This window comes from Lutjanus erythropterus, chromosome 8, assembly GCF_056507025.1.
Source record: "Lutjanus erythropterus isolate fLutEry1 chromosome 8, fLutEry1.hap2, whole genome shotgun sequence".
NCBI lineage: Eukaryota > Metazoa > Chordata > Actinopteri > Lutjaniformes > Lutjanidae > Lutjanus > Lutjanus erythropterus.
The window spans coordinates 32,740,757-32,768,075 of record NC_139324.1 but is presented as its reverse complement, the minus strand read 5'-3'; the positions used below and the strand labels follow the sequence as shown (position 1 = coordinate 32,768,075).

Sequence of the window (27,319 nt, the reverse complement as noted above, 5' to 3'; positions counted from 1 at the left end):
TCATATGTTTTGTTTGTAAAGTTACTAATAACTCCAGCTGTCAGATAAATGTAATGTTGTATAAAGGACAGTTCTTCCTTCTGAAAGGTAGTGAGTACAAGTCTAAAGTAGCATAAATTGAAATACTTAAGTACCTCAAAATTATGTACTTAAGTACTTGAGTAAGTGTAACTAGTTACTTTGTAATTTGCAATTACTCACACTCAACTGTTTTGTTAAGTCTGAGTAATTGCAATAAGACCAGGAGTTAAGCATTGCACCTAAAAAAGTTAAGTAAATGATGTGATTAAAAACTTCTCTGCTACACACACATTTATGCAGAACCTGCCTCAGTCCAACTTCATCATGTCTTGATTATCCGGCTGGTGTATGAATAGTAGAGAGCGTGTGTGTGTGTGTGTGTGTGTGTGTGTGTGTGTGTGCATCTGTGTGTGTGTGGGCTTGGTTGGCATAAGGCAGGAAGTCAGGCTAGCCTGTCGGGGCCCCGAGGGCCCTCTGTGTTTGAGTCTCCATTAGGCTGATGAGGTTTGGCAGCTGAAGTTGCTGGAGTTAGTGTTGAGCTTCAAACCTCCTCATGGCTAGGCCTAATTAAACCTAGACCTCAGTCCTAATTTAAAGATAATTAGCTGTAGGGGTTAGCTACCGCCACCAAAAGCTGAGAGGAGTGTTGTAGAATATGTGTAGTAATGCGTGTTAAATAGTATTTTTTTCCAGGGACAGACCAGTTGAATGAAGTGCACAAACCATATGCAATTTAGAGGATGTTTTTACCCAAAGCGGTTTGTGGTATCATGGGTGCACGCAAGTTTTCATACTGGAAAAAGCCCCGGTGGAAACTGAATCTCTAACTAAGCAAGAAAAAAATAGTTTTGGATCATTACACCACTATGGAATAAAATTCTCATAGAAATATAATTACTGTATGGAAAAAATCTTCAGAATTCATAAAACACACGGATACAGTCGCTGTGAGATGCCACTTTAAAGGGACAGTTCACATCACAATCAAAGACACATATTCTTCCTCTTACCTGTGCTGCTACTTATCCATCTGTTTTGGTGTTGCAGCTGCAGAGCTTTGGAGATATCGGCAGCAGAGATGTCTGCCTTCGCTCCAATGTAATGGGACTAGATGGCACTCGGCTTGTGGTGCTCAAAGTGCCAAAAAATACATTTAAAAATCTCGACAGCAATGCCTCTTTCCAGAAATCATGACCCAGTTAGTCAAAATAATCCACAGACCTTGTTGTGAGCAGTTTCATGGAGGAACTACTTTCTTTCTAGTAGAAAAAAAAGTAGTTGTGGTAGATTCTACTGCAGAAATAAAGGAGCTCAAGGATTCAAAGGCTTTATTGTCACAAGACATAAGTTATCAGTGCAGTGAAATTCTTGGTTTGCTGTGCCTCTTGCCATCCATTATTCTATTTAAAAGTAGCAAAATATACTCAAAACGTGAATATTTGAATGTTGTTATCTGTAATATACTTGAAAGTTTAATGAATAAAACAAGAAAAGAATAAAGAAAGAACAAAAGAAAAGAAACGAGATGTTTTCTATATACAGAAAGATATAGAAAACATCATGTGCAGTATAAAACAGAATGAAATTGTATGTACAGTATAAAAACATCATAAAAGTCTGTGCAAAAGGTAACTGAGGTAGAGAAAGTGATGAGCAGTTGTGCAGTATAAAACAGAATGTGGAGTATAAAAACAGTATACGCAGTATAGGAACAGTATAGAACAGTTTGCAAAAAAGACAACAACGTGTGCGTATTGTTCATTTGTTGGTTCTGACGTGGGGAAGGGGTTCTGTGCAAAAAATCCTGTCCAGTCTGCATCAGGTTGCATTAGTTCCTTTGTTCCAGTAGCTTCCATCACAGAAAGAAAGTGGTTCCTACTTGAAACCACTCACAACAATGTCCGTGGATTATCATGAGTAACAAGCTCAGGCTTTCTAGAAAGAGACACTGATGTTTAGTTTTTCAGATGTATTTTTTTTGAGGATTTGAGCATAACATGCTGAGTGCCATTTAATCCCTTTATATTGGAGAGGGGGCATCTCTACCACCGATATCCCCAAAACTCAGCAATTCACACCAAAACGATCTAGATGGATAAATAGCACTAAAGGTAAGAGGAAAAATATGCATTTTTAATTTGGGGGTGAACTGTCCCTTTAAGTGAGGCCAGTCAGGGTTTGTGTATTTGTGAAATACAAAGAAACCAGTTGGCCTGACCACATTTTTATTGGTGCTATGCGATAAACTGTCTGACCCATGGGACAGGCCCTATGTTTTCCCATTAAGCTATACTGACAGCTTGACATTTCCCAGGGTAGAAGGTTCTGATTCAGGTATGTTTTATTCATCCTATTGACTTCACATTGCTGCCAAGCCAGACAGAGAGCAAAAGCCCAAAGTGTGGTAGGCGGCGGTGGTGAGAGGGAGAGCAGAAGGTACCTGTTGTTGTTGTGTTTACTACTCTGATAGCCAGACACAGCTATGAGACAGCTGGGTGACACATACACAATATACTCATCACCATGCAGACAGTGAGATTGGAAGATATTGCCGGTGCTGAGAGGATGAAACTGCCTATTTACTGGGGAGACTTGAGGCAGGCAGGTATATGGTGCAGAGGCGGGATTGCATCCCTCAAGGAGTTTTGCACTTAACTGCATCATGCCTTAAGAAACTGAAAGTACATCCACACTAAGCAAGCTAAATTTGAAAAGGCGTCTTTTTCCTCTGCATTCTGGTCTTCTGTCTGCTGAGATTTTTCCCACTCGAAAATGTTTTTAAAAGGTCTCCAGAGTGTGTAAAGCTGAAAACAGCAGAATCATGTTTTAGTGTTAAGGGGGAAAATGGAACATTTGGAAAATGATGACGTAAGAAAGGCATTCCTGAACACCTGGCTAATCGCTGTGTCATTTGGGCATGCTTTCTAGACCGTCTGCCTTAGAAAGTTGCTAAAATGTCTGACACAAATTCAGACACTGAAAAAGGAGAGCCGAGGCCATTTCAGACGCTGTTCAACCATCAGACAAGCACTGTGGTTGAAGCATAAACCCACATGCACTGCAACTCTGCCCGTACAGACATTACCTGGAGGGGCTGTATGCGTGAATACAAATGTCTGCAACAGTTGCCCCAGCTCCCTGGTTCAAAGTAGAAATGGGACTGATCTGATCCAATATCGGTATCAGGGCATGATAATGCCTTAGGTCATTTCTCAGACATCTGCATTCTGATCTGAATTTGACAATGCCACTTGATTTCTATATATTAATACTATGTTTAGGAGCACAGTGTAGCTTTTCACATCTGTTTTGCATTACCATAAGAAGCATGTTCCACCCCATTCATGGTGAAACTATAAAGCAGCACAAAAGGGACAATTACCAACATTTAAGCCACAGAAAACAAGCATGTTCTGAACAAACCCTAACAAAATGTAACATCTGCATTTTGGAACATAAAATAGCAAACTTAAACTCTCAGCAATGCATCATGATAAATGATGCAAATCAGCGGCACATGTGAATGTCACAAGCCACAATCCTACAGCGGCGCACGATGGTTAGAAAATGCCGTTACACGAGTTACATTACACAAATTAAACAAGCTTTCCAGATAGCAAAAAACAACTAGGTATGAACTCAACTGACAGAACTTTTCACCACTAAACTCAAGTTCAGTTTCAGTCCAGGTGAGCTACATGTGTGAATAGAGCAGGTCATTGTCCAGAGCGAGTGAGTGGTGATGAGAGTTGATGCTGTGCAGCTGCTTCATCTCTTCGACTCAGCCTGCGTGAATATACTTTTTTTACTTCAAGTTTTAATGCCTATCCTTATCATCTGCGATGTGTGCATCTTGCAAATCCAAACACACCACGAAGCGTATTTCCTTCCGGGCACGTTACCCTCTGTGTCCATCACCGTTCTCCACTTCCATCACAGTTAGTTAATTTTCAGATTCAGTTTCTATTGAATCAAAACAGTTATCATTACAGATGAGTCCCATACGGAGTGTTTCCAACCCGAGAAAACCTGATCTCCTATAGCAGTAGAGTTTCTCATGTGAAAGAGCAAATCGTTATATCTCAACCTGATTCTCAGGACGCTGATTGGAATGTATATGTGAAAAAAGCTATACTGAGGCCTTACTGGATATTGACTGTGATGTAAAGTTTTCTTGTTTGCCGGCAGTATATCTGTCACGAGGGAGACCATTAACTATTCTCCTCCTGTTGAAAGGGCACCTGAAACTATGAGTTTTCAAATCAGGATGAGGCAGCCAACAATGCTGTAAAGCCAATTAATGACTGCCTTTTGCAGGAACACCGGTGACAAAAACTGCAAAATAATTTCATACGGTAAAGGGGATCATTTAAAATCTCCTACAGAAACCATACGAATTCATCTTAGGATGAACTGTGATTGCCTTTTGGGGCTCACTGAAAAGGACACACTTGCTTAATAAGATCATGGTTACACAACATTACAAATAAAAGACAGATCCACAGTATTTTTCATGTTTCCACCATTTTGTCCAGCAGGCTGCTCTCAAATGTTGATGTTGTGCATCACTTAATTTGGTTGTGAGATGATTTAGATTATTTGGCTGAAAACCCCCAAGGGTTTCTGCAGCGGGGGGTAAGAAGTTCACGCTTGTGCCAGCTGTGCTCCCCCAAAATCAGCTTTTTTCCATTGTAATCATAATAAAACAAGTTTGTGTATAGATTTGAATCTTAAAAACTATTTTAGATGTTTTTCTTCATTTTGTTTCATTTTACTTCTTCATTTTGTTTTTCTTCATATAAATCAAGTGCATTCCAGATAGTGCTGAGATCTATTTTGCCCAAGTCTGACTTGTTGAATCCTGGAAAGAGCCCGTCCCTGTGCAGACAATGTTCATGAGACAAGTGCTTCCCTCATCTCCAGGCGCGTCACGTGGGGTTAGGAGCCGGGAGCCACGGCGGGAGCCTCCTCCAGGACAAAGCACTTGGAGCAGGGAGACACTGCGGGCCTTGTTCCCCTTTGCTTGGCTCCATGTCAAGTGGGTGTTTGCTTACTGGGAGGACCAGGACCCCCCTGGAGGGGAAGGCAGCACACAGCGTCCACTCAATTCAACTCAGAGACACACATACACTGGTCTTGCTGTAGGTACATTTATGATCTGACATCACCTGTGTCTGTCTGTATCAACAAACAAAAAAACTGCGCGGCTTCGTATGTCACCGCTTACAAAAGGGAGAAGTTGAAGATAATCATTGGCTGTCACTGTCATCTCCAAACAATGCAACATCATATGGATAGTATACTCTATTACCTGCCTGGTGTTTTGAATGAAGCCCTGCTTTTTTGTGTGCTGTGTATAGACACCTTTACTGTTAGTAAACATTATGACATATTTGTCATTTTGTGGAGCTTAAATGAGAGCTTTATAACACCCTGAACACATTAACTAACACTAGCTAGCAAGGATTCTTGACTGTTTTTTTTAACAATAGCGATGGCCAACCTGAACATCCTCACTCAATGAATGGATGATCTTTCTACAGTTGTCATTGCACTTATTCTATATGACAAGCTAAACAATTTTTTAATTCTCAATTTTTTAATTATGTTATCCATACCTACAAGTAGGGAGTCCAGGTGTACTGTAAATTTCAGGACAGTCCACAATGACGAGCAGATGTCCCCAATCAGTCAAAGTCTAGTCTGTCCCAAAAATTAACTGTTAAAGTAAAAGATAATGTGAACAAGCTAAAACAAGAGCTGCCTGCATGCTGTGAGACTTGATTGAGTTGAGACTTGAACACAAAGTGCTGAGGACACCTCATTTGGTGTTTGCCTCCAGCCAATACTATGACGTTGTCATGACGTCCGCGCTAAAAGGGTTCATATATTGTACAGGTACCATTTGGCAATCATATATAAATGTTTTGTTCATCTTACATGTCTTAATCCTCTTTTTGTCTTACACTGTACATGCTAAGAAAAGTCTGCAATCCTAAAGGCTATAAAACCATTTTAAATCCCTCTCATAAATACAAAATGCACTGATGTCTCACTATTCACATTGAGCAGTGTCAGTCTGCTCTAATTCCATCAGGAAACATTTCTCTACATTTTGCACTCAGCAATAAGCTTTATTTTTGAAACTCATAACATTTAGTGTGCATTCAGTTACAATCAGATTATTTCATTATATCCAGGCCATATAGTGGAACAGCCACAGAGTGATGCAATGGAAAACTGAGAACAGGTGCACAGTTTGAGGAAAGGCTTACTCACCCTGGCAACCCTGGCAAGGCATGATGGTCAACAGTGTCGAGTACACCCACTTTCCTTTCTTTGTCTTTTACTTTCCCTGTCTGTCTCTCCACAGCATCTGGCTAAATCTCGCCAGTGTCCTTGCTAACGCCCTCGGGTGAACCGGGCCATGTCAAACCTGAATCCATCAATCACTCAGCGCCAGCCGTGGGGGAGAGAGAGGGGGTGGAAAGGCAGAAATGGAGGGATGAGCGCAGGGAAGAAGGGAGGGGTGGTTAGGGTGAAGTACAGCCACCAGTCCACCCTCTCTCACCTTATTTTTCCTCCTCCCTGTCTCCAACTCTTGCAGAGTTTTGGAGGCAGCTGTCAGGTCACAAGAGGGACTTTGAACTGATTCAAATCAAGAGGATCACGGACCTAAACACATGTTTTGAGAAGGGGAGAGGAGGGCGAGGGGAAAGGTAGAGGAGATGAGAGCAACATAAAGCACCAAGAGGAAAGACAAAGGGAGCAGAATAAAGACAAGAGAGAGGGAAAGAAGGAAAAGAGGAGCGTAGGAAGGGAGATGGGAGAATAAAGGAGGACAAGGAGGAGGAAAGAAGATAAGCAACGGGAACAGAAGCAGAAAGAAAGAGGTGAGAGGAAGCTACGGGTGAGCCTGTCAGCAGAGTGTGTGTGTGTGTCCTGTGCAGAATGAAGTGTCTCTGTCAGAGCCCCAGCTCCCCCTCTGGGCCGCTGCTGATTAATTGTCCGTCCAGCTCCTGTGATAGCGACCACTTTAACCAAGACTCCTGAGACACTCACCCATGTCCCATCCTCGCCGAAAGACACCGCTCTTCCCCGTGTACCATGCTGCTCGCCTGCCCTTCTCTGGCTAAAATTAGGGGAGTTTTCTCTCTTTCGTCCCCTACATCGTCATTTTTTTTCTGTCTTACTCTGGCCGCTACAAATAATCTTGCATCAGCACCCCATTCACCTTGCCGTCGGGGGATAATGTCTCTCTGTGGGAGAGAGGTTTTGGAACAAAGGCAGGGGGGCTGAAAACAGCACGATATGCAGTGCGCCCCCCTGTGTGTTTACACATGCACTAGTGACTGGCTGAGATAAAGCACCCCTGTCTCAGGTAAACAGTCGAGCACAGCAGGGCAAATGGCAGGGTTGACTTTGGACCGGGGTTGCACTTAGTCAGCTCCTCTCATATTTGATATACACTCTCATCCCAACACACGCACACACAATGTAAAGCCTGCTGATACAGTTTGTAATACTGTAGCTGCTCGACAACACACCCCACTCCACTACCACTCACTAATACATCCGAACTAATTTTAGTAGAGATGTTATCCAAGAGAAGATTCCAAGACAGCATTGTCTGGCTATGAAATTCAGTATTTTTAAGAATACCTGCCAAATTACATTGGTACCCTACACATATTAATGTGTTCCAGGTTGCAAGCCATATAAACAGAGAATCAGCAACTGAAAAGAGAATGGATGATGAAAATCTGAAGGGACATGGGGCCATATTTCAAGCTAGAACAACATATTTGATAAGCCATTAGCAACCATGAGACAACAGCTAACGTTAGCCACTTCCTAGCTAACATTACAGACATTGTGCCTGCATCACAAAACACTCACTGCAAATACATCCACTGCATTTTTCTTCCAGACTGTGCATTGATATTTCAGAATTATTTTTCACCTTATCTATCATATCATGTCACACTATCAAATGGTAACATTAGCTAGGAAGTGACTGAATGCTAACATTAGCTACAGTAGGTTATCAAATATGTTGTTTTATCTTGAAATGTGGCCCAGTATCCCTCCAGATTTTCACTATTCATTGTCTTTTAAGTTGCTGGTCAATCAGGAAGTTGTTGTATGTTTATATAACTTGCATCCTGAAACACAGCAGTAGCTTCCCACCCTGAGTGTGATGTCAGAGGTAAATGGCCACTAAAAGCAGTCGCAAGTGTGGTTAAACCTTTCAAAGCACAATGTGGACAATGTTTGCTGCAATATTTGTACTGCAGAATGCAAAGCTGTTGAGAGTAACACATCTTATCAAACACAAAATATATCTTTATGTTTAAGAGTTTGCCACATTTAGCCTGAAAGCAAAATCCCCTGCCGCAGCTACAGCTAACAGAAGCAGTTAGCGCCTAAAAAATCTAATGTAACCTTCTACAGACAAAAGAAATTTAAGTGAGCCATTGCCAATTTTATTGACATCTTCAGGTGATTAATTAGGTAGTTAGCTGCTGTAGATAATGTGGCTTTTTTCACTGTCTTGGTTGATGTTGACATTTTTACCAGCATTAGCCAACATTGCGTCTGCATCTAAAATTTGTTACCAGCATGCTATTTAGCATGCTAAAACAGTATGTGAAATGTATTAGCATATCCAAAAGCTTAATATGTAACTGATATTGCATGAATTGCATCCTAAGGAAATATTACAGCATACAAGCACTACAGTAGTAACACCAACAACAACAACAACAACAACAACATAACAGGCCTTTCTCAAAGAACAGCATTAACTGCCCTGGTGACAGATTGACAGCCTGCAGGTTGTAAGGACAGGTTTGAGAGGGAAGAAGGAGGGATGTAAAATATTGTAAACAAATAATATTCTAAATAAATAACATATTACTAATGATAAAATTGAGACTAATTTCTGCAACAGTCTCAATAAATTTACCTGTCTAAATAAATGTTCAATTAATTAAATAAATTTTGTTATTGCAGCGAGAGCTAAGTCCCAGAAGTATTGAACAAATGTGAATGATACCCAACCTGAACAATTATGCATGAATTAAAAAAAGAAAACTCTGCTTTTCTGCACTGTGAACAACTAACTGTCATACTCAGCATTGTCACCCTCTTCCCCTCCCTCCCTGCCAAGCTGCAGAACCATAGCATCCACCCGGATGGCTATATAGCCAGCCCCCAAAAGCAGCCAAGGTCAATTGCCTTTCCTGCTCCTCTCATCCTGTGCTTTATGTACCTTCACATCCAGGGAAAGAGAGCTGCGCTATTTCTGCTCTGCTGCAAGGTGACTGCTGCTTCATACCAGCGACAGACACACCACTACAGGCCAGAAAGCACATCGAACATTTCCTTTAATGTTGAAGGAAAACGTTTAAAAATCTAACATAAAAGTAAAATGTAGTTCATTGAAATGTAATGTTCTTTTTTTTTTAACAAAAAAGATTCTCTTATCTGTCATGACTTTGATCTCCTATTATATACTAATCTTGTTCAAAGACCCACAATCCTGAATAGAAAACCATACAAAAGGACTCATTGTTTAGCTATTGAAGAGTGTACCTTTTGGCTGATTTTAAAGCGACATAAATGGGGCTTTGAAAAAGCTGCTGATCAATACTAACGACTCAATGATTATTCTGCCAAGCACTGAGATCCTTGTTTTTTTCTTTCTGGCTTGTGCTCTTTGTTTTGGAACCAGATCAATATTCCAATAAAAACTCCCAGTTTTGTGAAATAAACTGATCTTTTAGTATTGACACAGTAAGCCCAGTAGTCATGTTGTACAGGGTAGTGTGTCAGTAAAGAGATTTTAAAGCACAAATAGGACCAGTGCCTTCACAAATACTCAAAAAGTACCAGCAAATAAAAAGATGACTATAATTATTAGAATAAACATTTGACATGTTTGTTGGGATTTGAGAGAAAGGCAGAAAAAGATGTATCCATGGTGACAAATCCATAAAAGGAAATCCAAACTGACTATTATGTTTTATTTTTTTTTCTGTGTTACTTTTCATTTTCTCCATCTCAGCCTGTTGGACTCTGTGGTTCTTTCTTTACTGCAGCCTCTGATTCATTCTCATCTGCATCCCGATGAAAAAATATTAATCTGCCTAATATTCAGACAGACACTTATTATGCGCTTGTGCTCCCCAGCAACAGTTCAATGCGCTTGTTGTACTCAAATGTGGGTTTTTTTCTCCAATGGTATTCAATGAGCTTAAAGTGATTTATCCTGATGATATTACAGTAAGAATTTCCATTGTATAACCTTCCAGTTTCTGCATTCTCAGTGACATTTGTCTAGTAAACTGCTAACATTTTACAACAGGATTACTATTATTATTTTTTGTATAAGTGATAGCATGTTTGGTGCAGCCATTTTTCATCTTTGCATAGATAAACTATTTCCTAGTCAAGTCTGAATATCCCCCCCCTCTCTCTCTCTCTTGCTCCCAGATGTCTCCTTACAGCTGCCATGACTGACTGCAAACTCATTTATTACAGGTCACAAACGCCAAGTGCTTCATTTAAAAGGACGCCACCCTCCCTCTCCTCTAACACAAGTGAAAAATCGACCTGCAAGAATAGCATACAGGGCACACCGCTCCATTAGCACTAAGCGGAGGCCAGCAGCGCCCTAAAAGACGGGAGCAGGGTTTGAGCAGTGGGGGCAAAACTGAAAGACAGGAGGGGTACATTTGTGGCATCTGTCATTCTGGTGAAATTTTTGTAATTACTGTGTGCACAGCAACAACATAGACAGTGAAGAATTTACAGTAACTCCTTTCAAATGCAACACCACTGAGATAAATAAACAATAAAATGCAATACAACATCAATTCCAAAACAGCTGGGACACTGTGTAAAATGTAAATTAAAACAGAACGTAATGATCTGCAAATCCTTCTTTTAACCTGGATTTAATTGACTACAGCACAAATACAAGATATTAAATGTTCAATCTGATAAACTTTGTTTCTTTTTATAAATATACACTCATTCTGAATTTGATGCCTGCGACAAGCTCCACGCTTATTCCAATTGGAATAAGGGCATGTTTAACACTGTCTTGCATCACATTTTCTTTAGTAAGCGTTTGGTAACTGAAGATACTAATTTTAAAGTTATGAAAGTCTGCAGGCCGATCTACTGTAGAACTCAAACTCTTTTCTTATGAAGCCAGAACACTGTAACGTCTTGGCATTGTGTTGCTGAAATAAGCAGAGACATCTCTGAACAAAAAGTTGTCTGGATGGCAGCATGTGTTGCTCCAAAACCTGTATCAGCATTAATGGTGCCTTCATAGATGTGACAGTTACCCATGATGCAATGGGCACACACACGATATGGATGGTCTTTTTCCTCTTAGGCCTGGAGAATGCAACGTCTGTGATATGGATCTTTTCTACAGAACATATACTGCAGAAAATGTCCTGCAAACCTTTTTTTTCACTAAAATTCAACTTTTGAATCCTTTTTCTATCAATTTCATCCCCAATTATTGCTGTCATTGTCATAAATTGATTGATACAAAATTGTGAGGTGGGGGTGAGTGAATTTTTTCAGCTTCTGAAAGGGGAGCATGCCAGAAAAAACCTTGGGAACGGCTGATTTAGCACGGAAAGTCCCACTGAGATGCTAGATCTCTTCTTCTAGGGGGTCCTTGTCAAGACAGCAGCAAATGTAGTTTCACATAACACACATTTCAGGTGTTATTAAACATACAGTACATAAAAAATAACAAAGGGAAAATAGTAAAACATGGCAGCCATACCATAGATATCCATATCACATTTCACCACAGGTCAAGGAGTATCTAAAGCAGCAACTGTTGAGGAGCTCTCTGGCAAGTAAATGCCTCTGTTCGTCATATTGTTGCAAAATCGATGCACATCCAGATAGGGAAAATTATTATTTTTTGTTATTCCAGCTCATATGTCCTCTATATCAGCAACTATATTGGTTATCTCTGAAATTTTCCACTCTAAAATTGGAAAAAGATCAGTCGGGCTCTAATTGTATGGTTCTTGGCATGAACAAATTTGGTAAGTCCTGCTACAGTTATACTCTCTGACTGAATAGTTCAAAAAATGTTTGTTTTGACTTAATAAACAGTTACTTTAAACCTTAACCCACATGATCCCAAGACTGTTTCATATTTATTCAGGCGCACAAATCACCAAACCAAGATTTTGCGTGAAGTGTGTGTTCCGCCGGCCATATCCGATATCACTCAAAGCCCGTCTGTAATTACATTGTAAATGCAGATTAGCTATGAATATTTTATAAGGGGATTACTAAAAGAGGAAAGAGACAGAGAGGGAGCGAGTCGAGAGAAATCAGTCCTTTAACACACACACCCACATGCAGAACTGCATGAAAAGCTCGTTTGAAGGTGGAGCTAGTCTTTCATGCCCAAGTTGTCAGCCTATTATCATCCTTTCATATGTTCGCCACCATTATTAACTTTGAGCGGGAATAGAAAAATAACACAAAAAAGTGAGAATAAAACACATCACTCCAATATGTCAGGCTGTCGCTTCACAGAGAGGGAAAAAAAAACATGGCAGACCAACTCTTATCATCGGACTCTCATTCTAAAACGTGGCGGTAATGAGTGTGTCTTAACAAAGATTAGCCATAATTTCCATTGTCATTTTAATGCTCCCACATTATGTGGAGGCTTACAAAGCCACAGATGAAGGCAGAGGGTGGGCGGAGGAAGAGGAGCAGGCAGACAGAGAGAGACTCTCTGGAGCTCGGTTAGTCTGTCAGTCACCCTCTATCCCTCCAACCATGCAGCCGTGCAAACAAACACTGACAGACACAGTCACCACACATACAAACACGCACACACGGAGTATATATGCGCATGTTTCCCAGACCCTTTGTCACCACATTTTGAAACCCTCAAAATGCGCTTGTCATAAAGGTCGGTGCCTGACAGCCTCCCGCAGTCCTCCAGGAGGATGCGGAGGACAGACGGGCTTATTGTGAGAGGAGCAGCGCCAACAACAAAGAGGATCAAAAGTCTCACAAAGTGACAGACATACATGATGCGTTCAGACTCCCAACATCTACATTGTTTAGTGAACACAGTGAGGAGTGAGGCTTTCAAGGCCCTGGATCTCGGAGATTTGCCTTATACTTCAGAGGGATGGCCCAGGGTGAAGGCAGTATGAGTGCGTGGGCGTGTGTGTGTGTGTGTGGGAGTGAGTCTGAGCGAGAGGCACACTGGCACCAGTCTGCACTGACAGACAACTTTATGCGAATCCTAGAAAAAAATCTTTTAAAAAAGCAATGTGCCACTCTTCAAAAAACATTATGCAAATATCACAAGAGAACTTTGTCTGCTTAGAATATCAAATGCAACAGTGCAATTGTTCGTTTGATATGTTGCCAAAAACATGCATTTTCATATCATAAGAAAGTGTCAGCTCTATTTTCTGCAAAATTTCTGTCGGTCCGTGTTTCTGACGATGTACCTGTGAACCTTTTCTAGTTTTGAGAATACAAACAAAGATGAAGATCAGCGGAAGCCCGGCCAAGACTGAAAGAGCTGAAAAAGGTTTGGAGATAATAACTGATTAATCACTTGGAGTAATTTTTGAGTCATTTTATTAGATTTTATTGGCGGGAAAAAGTCTAAATTTTCTGATTCCAGCTTTTCCCCCCAGGCCGTAAGACTTGTGAATAAATAATCACACACAAACTCACACATAACTGCCATGCAGCTCTATGAAATATTTTACAAACTCTGCAACCTTTCACTGCTTTCTATATTAATTTGATATATATTTAGGTGTATGTGTATGTATGTCTTTGTACTAGTATATTTTATTTTATGAATCCACATTTTATTCTATAACAGTTTATTTATATCTTTAGTGTTATTGATCCATTATTTTTGATACTTACTTGGATTGAGCGTCCTGGCTGAAGTATTTTCAAGCGACTGTACTTGTATAATCAGCGTGACAATAAACATCTTGAATACTGAATCTTAAATGTAAATTTTCTGGTTTCTTTACTCCTCTATGACAATAAACTGATTATCTTTGAACTCTGGACAAAACAAGACATTTGAGGACACAATTTCAGGCTTTGGGAAACAGCGATTGACATTTCCCTCTATTTTCAGATATTTTATAGAACAAACAACTGATTGGCTAATCGGTTAATCAAGAAAATAATCAATAGATTAATCAACTATGAAGATAATCGTTAGTTGCAGCCCTATATGTGACGTGTACACTGTGGTAGCTAAGCTCTGTTCTAGGTGAAATTAAAATCAGGATAAAGTTTTGGTTAATGTTTCACTTGCTTGCTGGTCTAGTCAAAAGATTCTTCTATTTTTACCATTTATATACAGACTTTCCTTCTTGTACACAACAACTTATTTACCCTGATAGCAGACTTGAACCTTGCAGCGATGGTGGTACAGAGAGAATAAGAATATAAGGGAGCTGTTGACTGACAGTTGTCTGCACTCTGCATGACACAGCATCATTTGGCCTCTTTTCTTGGAGTGTTGTTTGTGTCGATCCCATTTCACCACACTCAAAAGGGCTGAGTGGTAGCAGAAGCCCTGAGAATTTTATTGTTTTTCATGCTGCAAGCTCTTCTTGGTGGCCCTAAACGCACATTTGCCAACCTAATTAAAACGCAGCGGATTGATTTCCCCGCTGCTGAAACTTAGTCCCCAATCTGTCTAAACTAGCTGTGGTATATTGTCAAAGATATCAAGCAGGACCCCGCTCGTGTTGTTGTTGAGTGTTTGTTGCACTACCTTGTTAATGAAGGACTTTGGCTGCTGTTTATTCAGCTCTCTGGGCCTGTGTTGCACAGAGGCTATCAGTATTTCTATTTGCGTGTCTCTCTCTTGCCGCCTTCCCTTTCATTCTTTCACAGACGCACAAAAACTCAAAGCTCACTCAATTTACAGGAGGCAAAAACACTCCATAAAAGCAAAGAAACATGGAGGGAGTGAAAAGCAGCAAGAAAGCAACAACAAACCATATCAAATCTGCAGTAATCTAATTGTTTGTAAACCATGCTTCAAACATAGAAATTATATTTTAAATGCATATATGATAAACAGCTGGGAAAATTAAGCATGAACAGACACGGGTGATGCTCCAATCCAATTATGACACCCCTCACAAAAAGGACATTTAATAGCTGAGCTGACAATGATGCATGGCAAAACACATGCACATGTGTGGCGCATTTATAACTGCAGGTGATAAATGAGGGTGCGACGTTTGCAAAGGTCACATAGGATATGATCCAATCATTTCTGCTGGCTGCCAACAGTCTGACTGGATATGAGCCCATCAACAAGTCAAAACAGGAAAACAATGTCTGCAGTTAGGTCTTCAGAAAAAATAATAACCCTTCCCTCTTGTCATCCTTAAAGGGAGAGTTCATAGTCAGAGTGTTATAGTGGCTCCCAGTTTGGCTAACCAGATAGAAGCACCAGCACAAAAGCTAGCAATTTACTGCTCAGCACCAAAATGTGTTTTAGCCACTTTTTAAAGGTCCACTTAAAAAAATCTATATCAGTCTAAGTGTATGCTATATTTAAAATATTTTCACTGCTTTACTTTCCCATCAGACAGCCTTTTTTGACGGGAGACGCCCTTTACACAAGCCAAATATTGCTCTCTTCAATCCAACCAAACTCCATAGGTGAAATGAGTCGTTTTTGGTTGCAGACTAATATAGTTGCTGGCCTAGTGCTGTATCAGTCTGTTAGTTTGTTTCTGTTATTGTGTAACTTCTGTGAATCTGAGCTATCCTTTTAAACCACCAAAGACACACAACAACAATAATGCACAAGCAGATCGAGGCAGCGACGTTCATGTTCAGCAAGAAAAAATGACTGATTTTGCCTATGGAGTTTGGTTGGTTTGGAGAGAGTGATACTTGGCTTCGATGACAGCAAAGTAATGCTGTGAGAATATTCTAAATTTAGACAGACCTACACCAAATAATACAACCTATCCCTTTAACAAAGAAATTCATTATCTAATACTGTTTGGAAGAATATGATACAAATATAAAAGTTATAAGTCCCTGTGGTGGTGATTAAAGAATATTACAGTAACATCACCGCAGATTAAAAACAAAAAAACACCATTAGGGACAATAAGGTCACAGACTCACTATTGAGCAGGCCACTGCACGCACACTCACTCACACACACACACACACACACACACACACACACACACACACACACACACACACACACACACACACACACAAACACACACACACACACACTCAGTCCCTCCTGGAATATTAGAGTGATTTTTCATTAGGGATTCTTGGGCTGCATTGTGGGTGCTACATGTATTATTGATGCCAGTGGTTCAAAAGCAGTTTGTTTGTTGAGAAGTGGGGGGATTTATAGGAAACCTAATGGTTTCCACATACTCTCACAATGAAACCACAGTCTAGATTACACAAACAGAAGGGTTTTTATACTTTATCTGGCTGCAGGTTGAAATCCCCAGGAGAGGAAAACACAATAAAAATGGTTAGACTTTCTTTTCTGCAGCAAATGTCTTGTAGCTATTTTTTTCAGTCAGTAACATATGGCAAGGTGGACACCATTAGTATATCTTTTAGCTTTTTTCTCCTTGTTATTGAAAGAAAAAAGTCAACAACAAAAAAATCACCAAAAAGCGGCAAAGAATGACACTGCGCAGCGTAATCTAATTTACCACATTAACCAAATATTTCACATCACCTCAGGCATTAATCAACTCTAAAAGAAACATCTCAACTATTTGCCAGAGTAAGACATAATGATTTGCCGTTACGTTATATCAGTTTACTTTTCATGTAATGGATCGATGGCTGTAAGCTGCTCCTCATCTCTCACCCAGACAGAGACAGAGAAGATGAAAGCACAGAGGTTCACATTCCTTTTTCCAACAAATGGAAGTGGATCACCACCTAATCAAAGACTGCCATTCTTCTAATAAAAAGCCTGGTGGCACTGCAGGGTCAAAGCTCCTTTATCAGGCGACAGCAGGCAAAGATATGACTGTAAGAGGGCTTTGTGACTGAGCGGATCCGTGTGGGCCGCTAAATGTAACACCATTCTTTCCCTATGCTTCAGACTGGAGGAAGAAAAAAAAGAAGAATACACAACAAAGAATAGTGTATAAGAAGTGTCTGTCTGCAGCATGGTGAGAGAGCAAAAAATAAGAAATAGAGAAAGAAAAAGAGCTAACAACTCCTCAGGTCTCCTTTTTTTTCTAGACAAGTCACTGTCTATAGCTCACTTGATTCCTTGTAAACATTTTGATATACTGTGAGTTCACATATCAGCTACACACTGGACCTGGCACTGACACTTTTAGTCTAGTAAACAGTGGGTGCTACTTTAAAATCAAGGATGCAGCAGAGGGCACTATCATTCAACTTATTTTTCATTTTTAAAAGGTAGTCCATCATTCTTTTGGAGCAGAATTCTTAAAGCTCAAACTAAACCCTCAGTTTACATTAAAGGAAGAGTTCAGATTATTTGAAGTGAGGTTGTGTGAGGTACTGATCCACAGTCAGTGTATAACCAAAAGTAGATGGTGGTCAACATGCTCCCAATCAATATCATCTTAAATGGACGCTGTATTTAGAATATTTTCACGACTTAACCTTGCCATCAGACAGCGAAATCGCAATTATATAACCAAAATATTGTTTTTTCTTTCTACAGCTGCCTCAATCTGTTACTGTGATTGCATTATTGCCCAACTTTGGTGAATCAAAATTTACCTTTTAAAGGACCAAAGTCACACAATAACACAAACATACAAAAAGAGCGATGCAGCAGACCAGCGACTCCTGTGTTCCATAAGGGAAACTTCCTGATTTTGCCAGAAGAGGCTGGTTGGTTTTACGAAAGCGATATTTGGCTTATTGAACTGTGGTTTTCCATCAGAAAAGGCTGTCCGAAGGCAAAATAAAACCAGTCAAAATATTCTAAATGAAGTCGACACTTAAACAGATATTGATTTTTTTAGGAAGACCTTCTTTAAGTAACTAAAATATGTTTTGCTGCTGACCCTGTCCACAGCAGTACATTGCTTAGCTTTCTTCACCAGTACTCCTGCTGCTTCTCCAAACTGGGGGCATGCCGACTGCCATCTACTGTAAGTAATACACTGACTATCAATGAGTACCTCATACGACCCCATTTTAAATAGTGCAAACTATCCCTTTAAATGAGGAAAGAAGAAACTGCTGTGAGCTATAAAACAGTGTCATTTAAGGATGTAGTTTATCCTCATGCTAATTGACAAGCACCCACTCCCCACACGCACACATAGTTGCATTCGGAACAGATGACTTGACTGTACTCCTGCGCACAAAATATATGAATATTCATAAACGCAGATAGAGTGTTGGAATGTGGCCATATGGTTCAGAATCGGCAGCTGTATATATTTCCCATCTCTATCCTCCAGCTCCAGCGTATAGCTGCAGTCTAATGAAGAGCAGAGCGCAGTGCAGGGGCACACTTGCATCTTTTAGACATGTGAAAACCTATTAACTGCAGTTTAGATGATTTTTGTGTTCGACTCAAGGATTAGATGACTAACTGTAGGCAGGGAAACTTAGAGAATTTGTAAGCTCCTCAGCAGTAAACAAAACCTCGTGGTGGTCTGGAAAAGGTTCTGATTCTCACACTTGCTGAAAAACAGGAATTATTAAGAATAAGAGTCCGACCAATACTGGATTTTTGGGTCCAATGCTGATACGGATATTATTGAGTAAAAGCATTCTGATAGATATATTGGCCAATATTTTGTATACAGAATATGGAATTAAAAACATAAACACTTTTTTTTGCAACGATACCTCAAATGAGGCGAACACTTGTGACAAATATATGAATGAAAGTATGATACTTTACAGTTTAACCATAAAAACTTTGTTGTCCAAAATGACATCAGGGCACTGAAACCATCAGCTTTCACTGCTATTTTAATTAGTGTTCTTGAAGGCACCATTTTCCTATAAAATGTATAGACTCAAACATAATCCCTGTCAGCCATCATTAATGACTCACTAAGTGTGTGGTGGTGGTTGTACCTGCAGAGGCCCGGTCCTCTGTCTGTAGTTACCATTATTTTGCTGCGACTGGGACACTTAACCAACCCAAAACATCAGTATTTGACATGAATGACGCACACTTTTGAACACCTTGGACAAATCCTACTGATTCTACCTTAAACTACCAAAAAAACAAAGAAAAACACAGTTAGATCAAAGTGCTGCCTATAAGGCCAAAGAGTACAAACAATCTGCATTATGTTCTGTAAAATGTTTGATATCAGCAGATCTGCAACAGATACTGAGGCTGATATAGCTGTGATAGGCCAATATCGGCAGAGAATTTCAGTCGGCTGATACATCTGTCAGGATGTACAATTTGATCTAAATCTAGTCCACTTTATCAAAGAGTATTGCGTTTTTTAATAACTCATTGAGGGAGATGCAAGTTTGTAACATGAAAAAGCAACTGTGCAGTGTGTTTCCCTGTTTTCACGTTGCACACCATGCCTCATACCTCAGGCTACAGCACGCACACAAAAGGCGAATCCAAAACACTCAGGCAACTCGTTCCCGCGCACGACTGTACACACAACACATACACACGCACACACACTGACACACACACACACACACACACACACACACACACACACACACACACACACACACACACACTATCGCTCATATATTTCATCACCTCTTTCTCAGCCTTTCCACTCACTCACAGACAGAACTTAATCTGTGTTTTCCATATTTCTATAATCTTCCTTCGTTTGTGTCTGTGGCTCTCTGAATCTCTTTTGTTTTCCTTTAACCTCAAAATACATTCGACTGTCACCTTCATGCTGCTGAATTCTCCCGTTTCTGAGAGATACGCCAAGCAGGTTATTGAAACACCTGTGCGTAAGGTAAAATCCTAAATGGAATAGTAGTTTTATTTTGTATATATTCTGAAGTAAGAAAATATGTTTTATTTCATTTAATTTGCAGCTTGGTTGGACTGCATGCTGCAAAACATTATTCTTGACAAACCAGATCGAAATTTACTGAAATGAGTGAAAAAAGGCTTCCATTTTTTAAAATCTGTGTTAAAATAACTGACAAATTCCTCACGGCCATTTTCTTCCATTTTAAAGAGGTTCACCTGTTCAGGTGAAACAGCAAAACAAACAACACACGCGCGCTCTTTTTTTTCCAACAACAAAAAAAAGAGTTTGGAGTAACTCAGTTGACTGAGTTTTCATCACTGAAATTGCATTGCAGTGTTTTATGTGCAGAACGTGACAGGAGGACACACATCCATCCCTCTCTCTCCCTTCTAAACCGCATCCAACCCTTAAATTCATCGCCCTCTGTTCCCTTTAAAGCTCTGCTGGACGCGGATCTTATTAAACACAGGTTACAGAGACGGGCCTGTGCGTTAAACTGTGCGCATTCGCTGTTTATGCGATTACACACTGGAAGGGATATATTGGAAAAAAGAGAGAGAAAAGAGTCTCATTCAGCGCGCTTTTTTCTCAAAACAAGCTAGAACTGAGATTATCTGAAAACCCTTCACTTCTTTTAGGATTTTTAAGCACCGAGACCAACAAACCAACATGAGATGAGAGCTCTTTTCACTCATTAAAAACAACAAACAGACCACAGAAAAATCATGCGTGAAATAATTTGACACTGCATGGATATAAGTGTGATTATCTCACTCATTTTTTCAGATTTTCATCACTGGCTTTGACAATAAAAATTCAACGAATTTCAAGCGTTAAATTTCACGCCATGAGTCTTTTTTTTTTTGTTGCACGTTATTTACGGTTCAATTCCATCGCCCCCCATCAGAGAGGTTTTTGCTTTTTGTGTATTCGGCGATTATTTCTTATTGACAAGTCATCTAATCTCTCTCTGACACACACACTCGCTCACCTCACCTAGACTTCCCTGTGCGTAAAGAGCGCCGCTGCCCAGTACAAACGGTACTGCCGCTGCCAGTGTGGAGTGCTGCGCGCTACAGGGCTGACTGTCAAACTGTGCTCCACAGGCTCCCCGAGGGGACTCACTATAAAATGAGGAATAATGTAATTTCACGCTAATCCGCTTTGCTTTTATCCCGATTACAGAACGCATATGGATGAATGTTCACCACTGTTATCGCCCTTTGTGCAGGTGAAACAGTTATACAGATCAAGACCAAAATACAAGGAGAAACTGTTGCCAAACGAGTCCCTGCAGGATTCACAACCTGAAGGAGTTTGAGCAGATTGAAGCGTAGAACTACTTAAGACAACCCGCTGCCACACAGCGATGTTATAGACACACGAAAAAAGGTGGAATTACAGGAGTTTTATCTTATTATTCCTACTATCAGTGCTATTTTGGAATAAACTGGTCTGAAAAGAGAGAAAGAACAGTGAAGAGGGAACTTCGTGCATCAGACAGCACGTCTAACCACAGGAGGGAAGACAAGAGCACAGTAGTCTGTTATGAAGCGAGGCTGTCACTCCTCTGTGTTTGTCCACACTGTGTCTTAAGGACACGTGTGATGGACATTAAACGATGTCCTCTGCCTCCAAATTCAACAGTGCCGCTCTGTGCACGATGGAAACGGAGCAAGTCACTTGCTCGGGTTCATTCAGTATATCACAACACATACGTCCTGCAACAACCTGCCATCTGCTCAATCCAACACCTGCGTTTCTCCACCACAGCGTTCCTAGTACGTCAGGTGAATGTTGAGTCTGTGAATTAGACGTTTCTTCTGGCATGACGGTGGAAAAAAAGACAGCAGCAGGTGCGTAACTTATCTTCCAAGCCTAGAAAAGACCTTTGATTCGTGCGTAAAAACAAGACTAGCAGTGGGAAAGTGTGCCACTGCGCTCAGTGCGCGCCGACAAACAAGAGCTGCGCACCGGGGGAAGCAGACGGATGGCGTTCACTCACCTGATTGTGAAGAGCTCGACCCGAACAAGAGGCAAGTGAGGAGAGAGCCGAAGCAACACAGGGCAGTCGTTGGTTTCATTGTTGTGCTTGGCAAGTTATCTCCTTTAAATTCACATGTCCAGCGGCGTATCCCTCCTTGAAGCAGCCAGAAAGGATGAAGCGTTTGCGTTTGAAGCCTCTTCAGCCTGGGAGTTTGGGGACTTTAGTCGCTTTAGACTAAGTTTACAGTTTGTCCGACAGTCCTCCGCCCTGCCCCGCAGCGCCCGCAGCTCGGATTTGTGACTGACGTGAGGGCAGAAAGAGTCGAAAATTAGTTTCCAACGCGCGCACTGTAAAGCTTGTCTTAACAGTATAAAGCAGTACTCATGCCATTACTCCTCGACTTGGATACAGTATGCAGCTGTAGACTCGTATTTTTCAGACACACCTCCCGAGCCCCTGAACTCCTCCTACAGGCGCTGTGATTGGCACAGGTGCCCGACGATCAGCCGAAACCCCGCCAGACACAACTCCTTACGCGCTGCCATTGGCTGACACAAGATGCCAAAACCCCATGAATCTGTGCGTCGGCTCCGTTGCACCTGTCACCCTGAACACAGTAAAGATAAATGCTGCGAGGAGGATTCATAGGTGTAATGAGTGAAATAGAGCTGAATATCACTTATGGATGGCTCTCTCATGCGCCTTTGAAGGTCTTATCCAGATCTGGTCAAATGTAGTCTCATATTGGAGGTGTTTTTGATTTAATACTGAGCCGAGGTGTCAAGACTAGGCTTTGCGAGTTTACTGAGTAATATTTACAACTCGAATGCACTTCTTTGTATTATATTCGGGTTTAAAGGTAGAATCAGTGGGATTTGTCCGAGCTGTTCGTAAACGCACCAGAAAGATAGTTCATTGTTGAGAATCATTCCCAGGACGATAAATACTGACGTTTTGGGTTGATAAAGTGTCTTGAACACAACAAAATATTGAAAAAATAAGGAAATGCAGGCACCACCACGTAGTTTTAGTGGGTTTTAAGTGATGTTTAAAATAGATTGTGTTTATAGGTCTTAAAATTGTGATAAACAATAATAAATTGTTTTGTTTGGTTTTTTAAAAAAGTGTTTCATATTATGCCTTTAAATTGAATTAAACTGTCATTTTGCTGCTGATCCTATGCCTCTAAATATTTACTCCTCCATTGAAACGTGCTTCATTTTGTAAGACTGTGATACAACATGACCAGGCAATGAAGAGAGGGCACTTTGACAGCAAAGATTATAAACCAAGACCCATTTTTTTCACGCTGCATCTTAAGCAAAGATTTCCATTTTTCCTCAGCTATCAGAGTACATTACTGTTGAAGGCAATATCTCTCCATATCCAGGGTAATCATTTCCCCAGGGGTGGCTCAGTGTAAATGACACAAATAAAAGTCAAATAGAACGTTTAGATAGTGATATTATTGTGCTCACCGAGCTATTTGTAATAGTTTGAAAGCGGTGACTTTGCTGCGGCAGAAAAATAACTAAGATAATGGGAGCAGAGGAAACAATGTGACAAAAGGTTATTACTTTCTGAACCAGCTGCTGCATATACTTTAGCACTTTAGAGGAAGGGTGAAGGCCTCCTGCAGTTACAATATGTCCACACATCTGGACAGAAATCATGCACTCTGACTGTCCCCCAACCCTATGTTCTCTTTCACACTCACAGACACACAGGTACACACACACACTGGAGTGCAACCCGAGTCTGCACGGCCATATAATACTTTTGAATACTTTAATGGATAATTTTCTAATAGTATCCTTGTGTCACAATTGTTCACTTTAAAGGTATAGTTAAGAATTGTTGAAGTGGGCTCACTCCCAGTTTGGAGAAACAGCAGTGGTACCTGTGCAGGAAGCTAAGCAATATGCTGCTGTGGACAGTGTAGTCAGCTTTCAGACACCCTCTTCTGACTGGACATCTCTGTTATACTTTATATTTCAAATATCACTCTCTCCAAGGCTACCAAACTCCACTGGCAAAACCAGTAATTTGACCTTGCAGAGCACAGGAGTCGCTGGTCTACCGCTGCCTCGATCGGTTAGTTTGTTGATGTTATCGTGTGACTTCAGAGAATCTGAACTGACCCTTGAAAACAAGGAAGTCGTACAATAACACTAACAGACTAACCGATTGAGGCAGGAGTAGACCAGCAGCTCCCGCGCTCTGCAAGGTAAAATGGCTGATTTTGCCCATGGAGTTTGGTCAGTTTGGGGAGAGCGATATCTGGCTCATATAACGGTGGTTTCCCATCAAAAGAAACTGTTGGATGGCAAAGTAAAGCTGCAAAAATATTCTTAATATGAGGTACACTTAAACTGATTTTTTTTCATTGGCTAAAATACACTAAAATACACATGAAAATTTGCATAATTGAGCCAGCTATTTAAAATGAAACATAGTTGACTTGTGATATTAGATATATGTAAGCACCAGGACAGGTAATATCAACTGCAAGCATGTTCCATCATAGTGGAGTCTTTTTAAGGGATAAAAGTATGATATTTATTGTCTTCAGAAAGTGGTTGTTAGCTTTATTATGACTGGAGGAGGCACTTTACTTTCCTTTTAATTTTCCATTACATCAAAGATATGCCTGAGCAATAATCCACTCCAGTCCGTAAACATCCTTCTTTTAGCTATAAGCAGGTCATCCCTCCCCAGAAATCACTCAAGGCTTTTGTTTGCTTCTAATAGGGAGGCATACTGCTCGCCCACACACACCCACCGCCTGGCCGGCTGCTTTTTCTGAGCCTTGATGAGTGAGCTGAACTTCCCTGAGCCAAGTGTACCCAACACTTTAAGAAAATGTGACGCGGGCAGTTTTCACTTTGAAGAAAGTCAAAAGGCTCCGTTGTTTTTCAGCTTGGTTGCAGAATGAATAGTGCACTGGAGTGTGAGGGGCACTTCTTGAACCTCCGCTGCAGTGCTGACCCTTCACCAGTGGGGGGCAGCCCATTTCTCACCTCACAGGTCACAGGACCAGCGGTGTGACACAGTGGGGGGGGTGGGCGATCCAAGCTGCCACCAACTAGTTTCCTGACTCTCTGTGTGACATTGGCTTCCTATCACACACACGCTTTATTAAATATTCCTCAGCAGAAATGAGCTTTTAATATCACTGACACCACAAATTTATTAAGAAATATGGAAAAATGAGATCTGGCAGCATGCTACGAGGAGAGGCTTCGCTCTAAATATGCCCCAAATGGCTGCCGTTTATCATTTTTAATACCAAAAATGCAATTTAGCAACGTTGTGTATTTTCATTATACATTACGCTTTAAGAGGCACCTTCTGACAGTATCACCCTAATGCTGTCAATTAGGTAATTTATTCCAGGGGATTATGAGAGGGAATGAGACGAGGTTTCATGTGCTCTTCTAGGCGTTCCCCGGTGCCTGCTGTACAGCTAATCTAATACATAACCCCCTGATTTGTTTAATGGATGAGACTTTGCTGCTGCAAGAGGCACGCCAATAAAAGTCGGGGCCCTCCAGAGGCTATTGTGCCTCATAATGATGCCAGACACACAATGTGAGAGTTATGAAGCAATTTTTTATCATGCGGCACATTGTTTTGCTCTGTTGGTGCCGTGCAAGTAAAGGCAATCTCTCCCTGCAGCATAGCACTTCTCCCCCACACTTAGATAAACCTTCAGTATGATAAACTGTCCCAGCCACATGTTGCAGAGATGAAGGAAGTTAAGGATTGAAATACGTGTGCTGTAATGATGATTTTGCCTGTTAGTCATATCTAACATAGACTTTTCATCAGTCATTTCTTTTTTTTTTTTTTTCCAGAGATTTTATTCAGCTTTTATGTTGAATGAAAGTATTCCTCTGAAATAATTGAACATGTTTGAATACTACTACTCAAACAGGAGCAGACATTTCATATCATTTTGTTAACTGCTGAAAACCAAATAAATGCTGGTCCTCGGAGATGTTCCATGGCTCTGGAGAAAATGAAAAATATGTACTCATAAAATAGCTGCCACAGATCTCTGCCTGCTTCTGCATGTACAGGGTCCTACTATGTTTATCAAGTGGTATGTTAAATTCTCCAGAACGCCCCAAAGTGCTCACTTGAATGCCCCTATGCTGGATAAAACATGATAAATGCCCTCTAGAGTGGTCCAGTGTCCAAGACAACATGCTAAATTGCCCTATATGGTAGCCTTCCAGTGGACAAAATATTATAAAGTGCCACCAGGTGGCCTTCCACTTGACAACATGTGATAAAATGCCCTCTATGATGGTCTTCCAGTGGAAAAAATATTATAAAGTCCCCTGTAAGGTGGCCTTCCGGTGGACAAAACTTGATAAAATGCCCTCTAGGGTGCCCTTCCAGTAAGAAAAATGTGATAAATTTCTATCTAGGGTGCTCTTTCAGTGGAGAAAATGTGAAAAGGTGCATCATGACTTTCATACAGCTGGTGTCCCCTTTTTTTTTGTCGCCCCTGCCCTTCAGACAGTCCACCACCGGTTGAGAGTGTGACTGACTTCCAATTGATAAAATGTCTCACACATTTAAGACAGCCCTCGCCTCTCTCTGAGCGGGACAAAGGCAACACTTAAGTCATATGCATTTAAACAAAAGATCATCTGAAGGCAGAAAGCACCACAGGTCCTCTTTCATATCTCTGAGTGCTCCTATCTTTCCAAAACTATATGGGAGAAAGAAGATGAATACTTCTTTCAAAAAAGAAAAAAAAAATCATTTCTTAGATGCCAGGGCTGCAAAAAGTTCGAGGCATTTGTTATTGTCAAAACAAAATGGTTTGTTGAATAGATAACCAAAGAGCTAAAAGACTATCACATCACCTCAGAGTCTTTCAGTCTTTTTTACACAGTGAGGGAGTGTTAAATCAATATCAGTACGCCTGCATGCACAAAATATATATAAATATATCTGACAAATAGTTCTCTTTTGTTTTCATGAAGTCCCATTTGTAATTTTCTGTTATTTTCTTTTTTTTTTTTAGTTTTAATTTGATGCACTGGGTTTACCTAATCGTATATGATTGTCCGATATGCTTATTCGTGACGAACAACATAATTACTAATAACAAATGTTAGGTAATGGATGGGTGGTTCATTAAAACAGAAGAATTTACCAGCTTGTGAATAACTTACCATCAGATACTTGAGACCGCTGCTTTGGAACTTGGCTTTGGCTTGAATCCAAGCCATAAAAAGTGACACTGTTGCTT

At 40.6% G+C, this 27,319-nt stretch overlaps 1 protein-coding gene across 1 annotated transcript in view; it reads right to left on the bottom strand.

Moving 5' to 3' along the window:
* The window catches only part of erbb4b (erb-b2 receptor tyrosine kinase 4b), a 459,675-nt gene extending 437,093 nt beyond the window's left edge, over positions 1-22,582 (bottom strand). The window contains exon 1 of the mRNA XM_084725337.1: positions 22,069-22,582. Within this exon, the coding sequence (XP_084581463.1) occupies positions 22,069-22,147 (79 nt within the window). The 5' untranslated portion in view covers positions 22,148-22,582. The remainder of the gene's footprint in view (positions 1-22,068) is intronic.
* Between the last annotated feature and the right edge of the window lie 4,737 nt (positions 22,583-27,319).